Here is a 9,971-nt window from a genome sequence, read left to right as displayed (position 1 = left end):
TGGGGCTCCGGGAGCTGGGCGGGGGGCGGGCCTCCGCCTGCTTCGCCCGAGCCCGGAGAGCGCCCGGCACGGCAGCCGCCGACGCAGCTGCGGTCCCCGCTCGCCGAGCCCCGAGACGCGCGGCTTCCCGGGCGGCCCGGGCGGGCGCTGGGTGAGCGCGCGCGAGGCGGCGCGAGGCGGGCCGCACGCGTCCCCGGCCGCCCCCCGGCCGCGCGCGGACCGGCCCAGCGCAGCCCCGGCGCGGGGAGCGCCGGCCGGGCGAGGGCGCGGGCGATGCCGCGGTGACGGCCCCGCCATGGCAAAGCCCCCGGCGGCGGCGGCGGTGGCGGCGGCGGCGTCGGAGGAGCTGAGCCAGGTGCCGGACGAGGAGCTGCTGCGCTGGAGCAAGGAGGAGCTGGCGCGGCGGCTGCGGCGCGCCGAGGGCGAGAAGGTGGGCCTCATGCTGGAGCACGGCGGCCTGATGCGCGACGTGAACCGGCGGCTGCAGCAGCACCTGCTGGAGATCCGCGGCCTCAAGGACGTGAACCAGCGGCTGCAGGACGACAACCAGGAGCTACGCGAGCTCTGCTGCTTCCTCGACGACGACCGGCAGAAGGGGCGCAAGCTCGCGCGCGAGTGGCAGCGCTTCGGGCGCCACGCGGCCGGCGCCGTGTGGCACGAGGTGGCCCGCTCGCAGCAGAAGCTGCGCGAGCTCGAGGCGCGCCAGGAGGCCCTGCTGCGCGAGAACCTGGAGCTCAAGGAGCTGGTGCTGCTGCTGGACGAGGAGCGCGCGGCGCTGGCGGGGGGCGCGGGCGGCGCGGGCGGCGGCGGCGGCGGCGGCGCGGGCTCCCGCAGCTCCATCGACAGCCAGGCCAGCCTGAGCGGGCCGCTGGCGGGCGGCGCGGCGGGCGCGGGGACCCGCGACGTGGGCGACGGCAGCAGCACGTCCAGCGCGGGCAGCGGCGGCAGCCCGGATCACCACCACCACGTCCCGCCCCCGCTGCTGCCCCCCGGGCCGCACAAGGCCCCCGACGGCAAGGCTGTAGCCACGCGCAGGTCCCTGGACGACCTGTCGGCGCCACCGCACCACCGAAGCATCCCCAACGGCCTGCACGGTAAGGACAGCACGAGCCAGGGCGCGCGGGTCTCGGGGCCACAGCCCTTTCTCCCAGGGGCGGCCGCCGCTGCAGACCCGTTCTCCGGCTGGCATCGGAACTCCGGGCAGGGAGATGCCGCGCCCACCCGCAGTGGGGCGTTGGGTGGTGTTTTTCTGGTCTAGTGATGGAGGCGTGTCCCTGCCCAGCTCCTAATCCTCAGCCCGCCCGGTCTGCCAGACCCTAGAAAGTTTCTCCTCTGCGGAGTGGTCAGTGTGAGTGTCTGGCACTGCAGGGCTGGCTGGGCGCACCTCATCCCAGCCTTTCAGATCCTTGTCTGGGAGCGGGAAGTTCTCGGAAAGAAATGAAAAGTCCTTTGAGCACCAGAATTTCCCTCTTATTTGGAGCAACAGGCGGCCCCCAAATCTGAGCCGGTGTGTGCAATGGCTGGGATGCCAGCTGGGTTTCCTCTGGGCTGCCTGCAGTGTTGGGAGGGAGCAGGGGCAACCGGGTTGAGACCTGGAGGCAGCTGGGCCAGAGGACGGGGCTAAGAGCCCTCCTGGTTTGCTGTTAGTTCTGCACTTCTCAGGGCAGAGGGACCTTTCTCAACCGAGGCTCTGACACTTTCCTGGGGGGTATGTGCTTGGGGTGGATCCTGGCTTCTCTGCTCTGCGTGCCTCAGTTTGCTTTTCTGGAGAGTGGAAAATGATGCTTCCAGCCTCTGGCATTTGAGGTGGAGATAAAGCCTCTGAAGGTATTTGTAAACTGTTGGTTGTCTTACAGGAAGTGCCAGTGGTCCGTGGGAGGACCTTTGGCCTCAGGAAAGCCCAGCTACTGTCTTCCGTGCTGTGACCGTGGGCCCCGGAGCAGGGGGCCCCCAGCGTGAGTCTGGAGCAGAGCAGTGGGCTCCCGTTCCTTCTCCTCCCAGCTGCCTCTCTCCTCTCCTGCCTCCCTGTTCTTCCACATTTTTGGTGGCTTGGCTCCCAGTTCTGGTGGCAATTGCTGCTGCCGGAACTATTTGCCTGAAGGTGGAGATTAAACAGCCCTTTCTGGTTCTTTTAAAGGCTTTCCTGGTTCTGAGAAAATGTATCTAGGTCGTAAATGACTGTTCCTCCCCAGAGTGACAGCCTGAGCAGGGGAGGGACGCGGGCTCTTTGGTTTGGTGGCCAAGTGGCCGGTGCAGGTGCATTGGAGTGGGGGCTGGGGTGGGCACTGGGCGGGTGGAGGTGGGGTGCTAGCCCCGCACACTTTTCCTAATACCCTCCCAGCTTGCGAGTTCAGGGCAGGACTGGCTTCAGAGGGATATTTTGTTACTGATTAGCAATCTAGGAGCGCAACTCGGGTTTCTCTTTGTAACTCTGTATCCACCCCACCTCCCACCACAGGCTCCTTGAGGCCAGTGGGAGTAGCTCAAAGTTAGTGGCTTAGTTTATTGGGGTTTCAGGGTCTTGGGAGTGAGGAGTCCCAGTCTCAGCCTCTCTGGCCTCTCCTTCTTGGGAGCTTTGGGAGGGTCAGGTTTCTGGGCCCCCACTTCCCCAAGTACGATACGAAGGAGGGGCTTGCTGCAGTCCCGGGCCTGGGAAAGGAAAGCTGTCTGGTTTTCAGCTGCGTCATAGTGACACTTGGCCAGAATGATTCTCTGCAGGGCACTGAAGAGCTTGAGTGTCATAGCGTATCTGCAGGAAGTTCTGTCATGTATTGGACCGGGAGATGTGGCCCCTGTCTGGCCCAGTGTTTCATTTCAGCAGCAAGTGACGCAGGAGTGGGGGACTGGCCTCCACCTGAGGGTTTCCACCCCAATCGGGTGGGTGGGGGTCGAGGTGTAGGATTTCCTGCAGAATCCACGCCCCTCCAAGTCCCATGCACACTTGGAACAGGACTGCTGCAGATTTTGTGGCGGCAAAGCTTTCTTTGGGGTGAACTAAGGATTCAGCAGCATCGTCACAAATTTCAGTTATGGACGGGGTTGTTATTATTTAGTTTTGTCTCTTAAAGACATGCGTGGCCTTGAGATGTTCTTCCAACAATATGAACAGGATGCCTAGAAACAAGGAGAGGCCCTTCTCCTAGAAACTACTTTTCTGTACTCACACCTGTAGTTTTAAGTGGCGTGACCAGTGAGCTGGAGATGAGAAAGCTAGTGAGTGTCTGTCGGATGCTGGAGATGGTGGAGTCAGATAGTGGGCTGGAGCCTTATGGATTTGCTCATCCTCAGCTCATCCTCATGGGAACCTGGCGAGGTAGTATTATGCTCATTTTACAGACAGGCAGGTGGAGGCTGAGAGAGGTTCTGAGTGCTGCCTGGGAAGGCAGTTGAGATTGGAAGTGTCTCAGTTCCAGTGGCCTGGGTGGGTCTGCCTGGGTCCCCTACTGCTCCTGCCATGGGCTGACTTGCATCTCTGGTCTGTTGTCATTTTGGCTGATACTATTAATCAGCAGACACTGGTGACTCCCTGTTCTTGATTCCTGACCCAGGTTTGCCCTCGTTCTCCCGTCCTGGGAAGTGTCACTTGCTTATCGGTGACTACTGAGCAGATGGTTGATAACCCCATTACCCGGTGGGGTCAGGCTCTCTCGCATTCAAATCTCCACCCCTCTTGCCTTGGCAAGTTACTTAACTTCTCTGAGCCTCTCTCCGCTCTTCATCTGTGAAGTGTGGCAAAGCCATAGAGCCCCCTTTATCCACATGAGGTCGAGGGAGGCCAGGAGCTGCACGCACTGGGTCTTAACACTTGTCAGAATCCTTGTCATGCATATTTCTTCCAAGGCTGCTTGTGAAAAATGATAGGGACCCCATTGGGGGCTTGCCAAACAGACTTCCGTGTTCTCTGCACAGCTCTGCTGTTTAGACAGACAGCTCGCCTGAATGTTTGTGACCGAGCCCTTGTCTGGCTGCACCTGCCAAGGAACCGGGGAATGGTGGTCCTGTAGTCCTCTTTTGGGAGCTGTGGAGTACCTGCAGCCCTCCTGGGTGTCCTCCTGGAAGGCCCCAGAGGGCTGTGGTGGGAGGTGGCCCATCTGTATTCAAGGCAGTCTCTGGCTGGGGCCGGACCTGGCAGCCTGTGAATGCATATGCAAATAGAAATGGCCGGAGGTCTGCACTGGGCTGACTGAAGTCTGGCCTAGGGTGCTCTTTGCTCTAATCCAGCAAGGCAAATTGAGGCAGGTGAGCCCCAAACACCAGAAAGTCACATTTGCCCGCTTGAACTGATGCAATTTTCAAATAGAAGCATTTTCAACGATTTCTCCCCTGCCCCTCCCCCATCCTGTGTGCCCCACCTTCTTTCTCCTGCCTCCATGTCCCCTTCTACCAGCACCTCCGTCCACTCCCCTTCAGCTGACCTAGGGAAAGCCGGGCCTCCAGCAAGCCTGTGGAGGGGTTTTGTTTACTTTCAGAAGTTTGGATTAAAAATTTGAGCTTCTCAAAATAAGATGGGTTTGTTCTCTTGCTTGTATTTTTGTTGGTTTACAGGGAGGATGGAGCGAGGGTGGTCTGGGCCTTTAAAAAAAGACGGAGCGTTCCCTGAATAGGTCTTTTATGAGGGGCCTCTCAGCTCAGCGCCTCCTGGCCAGGACCGGCTAAGGCGGCTTTTCCTAAACCCAACCAGGCTGGGAGCAAAGGTCGTGAAGACAATGGGGCGGGTTAGATAAGCCTTTTCCCCACTCCCTGCCTAACCTGACCCGGGACCATCCATCAGCGGCCTTGGGGTGCTGGGCCCCCAGGGCCATGCACAAAAGGAGGGCTGGCCCTGAGGAGCTCTCAGGCAGGTGACCCAGGGGAGGGCCAGGGTGTGCCCAGGACTTCACAGTTTAGCACAAAGAGCTTCCCAGCCCCAACTCCATTCTGTTCAGAGCTCCCAAATGGTCTCATATTGTAGATGGGGAAACTGAGGCTTGGAGAGGTGCGCTGACTTGCACCCATGGTGCTCGTTGGGGGGGGGTCTGGGATCAGTTTTGCATCTCCTCTGTCAGAGTCTGGGCCTGCTGCCCCTGTGGGCCAGGACACTGGCCATGTTGGACTGAGAGGGACTCCCACGGGAGGCCCCACCAGCTGTGAAAGGCCTCCCCAAGCTTGGTCCTGGGCGGGGCCCCGGTGACCTGTAGGTGGACGCAGGGAGGGTGGGGAGGCCACCGGGGGTGGAACCTGTGTGGCAAAGGTGTGGCACCTCTTCTCAGGAAGCCAGACCCTGAGCTTCTGTGCTGCCCTCCTGTTTCCTTGCATGAAGCTACATGGCTCACGGAGACCCAGCGGTCTGGCGAATGGGGACGGCAGGTGCCGTGCAGGCTTCCGTGCGCTGGGGTCCTCCCTCATTTCCTCTGTGGTTTCATTCCCTTCCTTCTCTGTGCCAGGCTGGCTTCCCTCTGCTGTGGTGGCCCCAGCAGCCCCATCACTGGTGGCCTGGCCTTTGAGCTTCTAGGACACAAACTTGGTTTACTGTCATCCCTGGAGCAGCACGATTAGCAAGGAACTCCTCTCTTGCTCATAATCTGTGTTTTCTCCCCATGTGGACTTTCTTCACCATGCTTGTCGACGTCATCAGCACAGGGAATTGGAAGCCTGGGACTCTGGGCTAGTTCCTGAACCTCTGTGGGCCTCTCTTTTCTCCTCTGCCAAGTGGGAAGCCGTGACCAGCCTTGGGATTGTAAACTGCACCACGTAGCTGTCTCCTGACATGCTGATCCCCGTCCTCCTGGCTGGAGCACTCAGCGCTGGCTGTACTTGGGGGTAGTGACTCCTGCTTGGCTCCAGGTCAGAGGGACCTGGGTGAATCCTGGCCTCGCCACCTGCTGTGTAAGCATGGCAGCTTAGAACCTCTGCACCTCGTTTCCTCTTCTGTGTCCTGAGGATAGTCACACCCTGGTCCTAGAGTTGGGCCCTACAGGGTGGGTTCAGTCCACTGTCACCTGGTGCCCTGCAGATTTGCCTCTTGGGGGTGGGGATGGGGCACCCCAACACAGGCTTGTGAGGGGAGCCCCTGCACCACCCTGTCTTGGAGCCATGAGTCTTTGTCTAGTTGAAGGAAGGGAGATGGCATTCCAGTGGGACCAAGCAGAGTAAGGTCTGCAGGTGGGTCTGGACCCGGGCTCCGAGAGTCCAGGGCCTGCGAGGTGTTCTCGTGACATATGTGGGGAGCTGGGAAAGCCTCCTCATATGAACAGAAAGACCTGGAATTGTGTTGGGAGAAGAAAAGCCTTGGGCCGGGGAGCTGCTGCCAGGTGGGGAGGGCTGTCAGCCCAAGCGGTTGGTGCTGTGTGCAGCCCCTGGGGGCGGAGCCCCAAAGTTCCAGCAATTCAGGCTTCAGCTCCCATGGACAAGAGTGGGCCAGGCGGACTGGGTTGCCTCTGGAGGTGGGGAGCTCCCCATTAGGGGAGGTGTGCAAGCATTGGCCTGGACACCTGGGAAAGGGTGTTCCTGAACCCATGGCGATGGGTCACCCTGGACAGCTCTGGGAATCTGCTTGTTCGAGTCGGGGAGGCGGAAGGGTGGGGCTGGGTTGTTGGGGGTATTTGCTATTCAAGCAGGAAGGGAAACATCAGCAGGTGCTTACTGAGCGGTTACTCTGTCCAGTCCTGAGTGCTAAGCACACAGTGATTCATGTAGCCTGGCTGGGGGCGTGGTGATTCAGGAGCATTTGGCTGGTGTCCGTCTTGGTGTCAGCCGGGCTGGGGCAGCAGCAGGTGAAGCTTGGGGCCTCCCCAGTGGCCCTGGTTCTCAGACCCAGCAGGTCGGCTTCAAGGCCCTGCCCCCAGCCCGTCTGCCTCCTTGTGACTTCTGACCTCCAGGGTCAGGCAGTCCTGAGCTGTTGGGGGCTCAAGTGGAGCAGCACCTGCGGACGACACCCTCTCTGCAGCGCCACTGTGTACCCGCTCTCAGAGCAGTCACGGCCACGGCCGCTCTGCCCACGCCTGCAGCCTGGGTGCTGGGTACCTGTGCCTGGGATCGGTGCAGGGACCGCTCTGGGATTTCAGAGCTGGGAAGGAGGCCATGCCATCACCCTGGACCCAGATGATGAGGGACCTCAGTGGCATCCCCCAGGTTTGGCAACAGAGGAACATACTTGTGTGCTAAAGGGACGTGATGTTCCTCTGTTCATGGGAAGTCAGGAGTGGTCCCCCTCCTAGCAAGGATCACTGTCACACATTCCTCTGTCACTGTGCCCTGCCCCCACAGGCCAGCAGGGGCAGGCGGGGGGAGGGTTCTGTGGCAGGTCTGGAGTTGGGTCCCCCGGTGATGGATGCCTGCTCTTGAACAAGTCCCACCGGTCTCCAGCTCTCTGGGGAGCAGGCCAGAAAGATCAGGAGTTTCACTGATTCGCCAGTGAATGTTCTTGGGCTCACCCTGCATGTGATGTTTAAAGGGAGGTGTGGGGTGTTAACTGAAGACGAGACCCATGGCCCTGGGAAATAGATGAAAGTCTGTTTCCCTCTCCTTCCAGCTTCCTCATTGGCCAGAGAGAGGCCCTGGCCATTTGGCATTGTTATTTCCTGAATTGGAAGATGGGCATCTTCCCTTCTCTGTTGCACTGTGGGGTGTATCTTAGATCAGTGTGTTCTTGATGGAGGGTCTTCCCCTCCCTTGCTGTGGAAGAGCTGTCGTTAAGTATGCGGGCATCTGTGGCTGATGGTATCTTAGAAGGGAGGAAATGCCGTGCCTGGGAAAGCCGGAAATCCCTGAACAAACTGCTTGGAGCCCTAAGGGCACTCATGGGAGACTAGGAGGGGAAGGGGACCCGCCCTGGGCTTGGCCACGTGGGTGCTGGAGCCCTCCCTGACCGCTCCCTGAGCCCTCTCAGCTTGTGCCTTGAGCTTGACTCCCAGTACAGAGGGATGGGTTCCACAAATGTCTTTTGGGTGGGACCAACTGTGCCTGCACCTTGCTGAGAGCTATGTGTTTCCATGTGACTCCCACTGTGATTGCTGGGCCCAACTGGGATCTCCACTTCTGCTGAGGAAAAGGCTCAGCGCTGGGAGGCAAGTCCACCAGGTCATGTGGGGGTGGGGATGGGGCCAGGAGCTCCCGTCCACATGACCCTGGAGCCTGCGCCCACCTGGCTGCCCACCTGCACGTGCCCGGGTGGCCGTCTCCTCCCGGGGTGACTGTTCATCACGCCCCTTTCACTCTCAGAAGTGCCCTGGTCTGGCCATCAACCTCTTCATTGTGCTGGGAGCTCCGCGAGGGGGCGGCTGCAATTGGGAGCTGAGATGGACCTTGAGGGTGGCGGAGGTTTGTACCAGCAGAGGAGAACAGGGGAGGAGAGGCCGGGCGAGGCAGAAGGAACAGCTGGGGCACAGGCACATCTGGCTTAGTGGGGGTGGTGGGTGGGTTGGGGGATGCAGGACGAGGGGTTGGGTAGTGGGCTGGGCCGGAGCAGGTGGGGCCTGTGAAGCTCCTCCCACTGCACCTGTGTCTCCCCCTGATGTCCCTGGGTTGGGCTTTTCCTCAGGCTGGGGGCAGTTCCAGCTGTGGCCTTTTCTGATGACCTTTTCCAAAGGGATCCAGAGTCATCCGTTAGGAGTCCACTCAGAAACGAGATCCTTTACATAGCAACATCCCCTCCCTTTCTCTCTGTTCCCTACTTGATAAATACATGGCCGGATCATCAGCTGGACTTGAGAGTGGCCCTGTCAGCTGACATGTTCCCCACATCTCGGGGTTTTGGGGCACAGTGTGCCACCCAGTGCTGTTCTATGGATTGGACAACACAGAACCAGCGGCCTCAGCCCACTTGTGACCAGACTGTGTGCAAGTCCCTTCCTCTCTCTGGGCCCTCACCTTCCCATCTGTAAAATGGGTGGCTTGGATGGGCTGTGCCGAGGATCCCAGAGACGCTAGCATTCTCTGGCCCCTCCACCCAGAGTTTGTACGAGGGACAGGGCCACAACAAATGGACCACCTGCCGTGCCCATCCTGCCTCTCATCGGTCACATTTGTGGTCCTGCCAGCCGGCTCTGCTTTATTTTCCTGGGGATTCTTGCCACCCCCACACCCTGCATCCCAGGTTTTGTCTCTTTCCTGGTGGTTGGTCCTCAGCTTGGGGCAGGTCTCAGGATTGAGCACCTGGGGTGGCGGAGGTGGGGTGGATGCCTGTGACACACAGGTACCACTCTGCCCAGTGCCGGCTGAGGCCGAGAACCCCGCCTGACCAGCCTGTCCTCATGAAGGGCCGCACTGAGAGCCCAGTGGGATTACTTGCCTCTGCCATCTGATCGCCTCTTACAGGCCTAGGGTTTGGCGCTTGGTAGAGTGCTGAGCTCCGGTTCCCCGGGTGGGGTGTGCCCAGGACAGGACTGCCCATTCTGGACCTGAGGTTCCTCTGCCTGCCCCCCTGTCTCTCCCCGAGTCCATAGCCTTCTTTAGGGGCGGGTCCAGCTTCCCGGCCCATGGCAGGTGCTCAGTAAATGCCTCTCATTTTTGTTTGTTTTCTTTTTTTGGTGAGGAGGATTGCCCCTGAGCTAACATCTGTTGTCAATCTTCATCTTTTTTTTTTCTCCCCAAAGCCCCCGTACATAGTTGTATATCCTAGTTGTAGGTCATTCTAGTTCTTCTGTGTGGGATGCCGCCTCAGCCTGGCTTGATGAGCGGTGCGTAGCTCTGCGCCCAGGGTCCGAACCGGCGAACCCTGGGCTGCTGAAGCAGAGCCCGTGAACTTAACCAGTACGCCAGCGGGTCGGCCCCCTCCCTCTTGTTTTAAACCTGACAGTGTTCAAGTCACTTTGGCCACCTGCCTTTCTTTTTCCATTTGCTCCATTTGGCACCAAATGGTCTTCAGCTGGTTCTAAAAAACTCAGCCCTCTCTCCGAGGGTGGTGCCTCGCACACCCCACTTCTCTGTTTCCCTTTAACACTTACTAAAAAATACACGCTTGCTTTTACCAGAGGTTCCTCACTGTGGCTGCA

At 59.7% G+C, this 9,971-nt stretch overlaps 1 protein-coding gene across 8 annotated transcripts in view; it reads left to right on the top strand.

Moving 5' to 3' along the window:
• Nucleotides 1–16: 16 nt before the first annotated feature.
• Nucleotides 17–9,971, top strand: part of CCDC85C (coiled-coil domain containing 85C) — an 80,355-nt gene continuing 70,400 nt past the window's right edge. For 5 of the 8 annotated variants that reach the window (XM_070593243.1, XM_070593248.1, XM_070593249.1 and 2 more), the window contains exons 1-2: nt 155–1,094; nt 1,857–1,955. In XM_070593243.1, the coding sequence (XP_070449344.1) occupies nt 296–1,094; nt 1,857–1,955 (898 nt within the window). In that variant the 5' untranslated portion in view covers nt 155–295. Of the gene's footprint in view, nt 1,095–1,856; nt 1,956–9,971 lie in introns of all 8 variants that reach the window. The other 3 variants (XM_070593247.1, XM_008519532.2, XM_070593244.1) reach the window with 3 other exon arrangements.

Source organism: Equus przewalskii, chromosome 25 (genome assembly GCF_037783145.1).
Source record: "Equus przewalskii isolate Varuska chromosome 25, EquPr2, whole genome shotgun sequence".
In the NCBI taxonomy this organism is placed as follows: domain Eukaryota; kingdom Metazoa; phylum Chordata; class Mammalia; order Perissodactyla; family Equidae; genus Equus; species Equus przewalskii.
The sequence above is the reverse complement of the archived record's forward strand: the minus strand, read 5'-3'. Positions and strand labels throughout refer to the sequence as shown.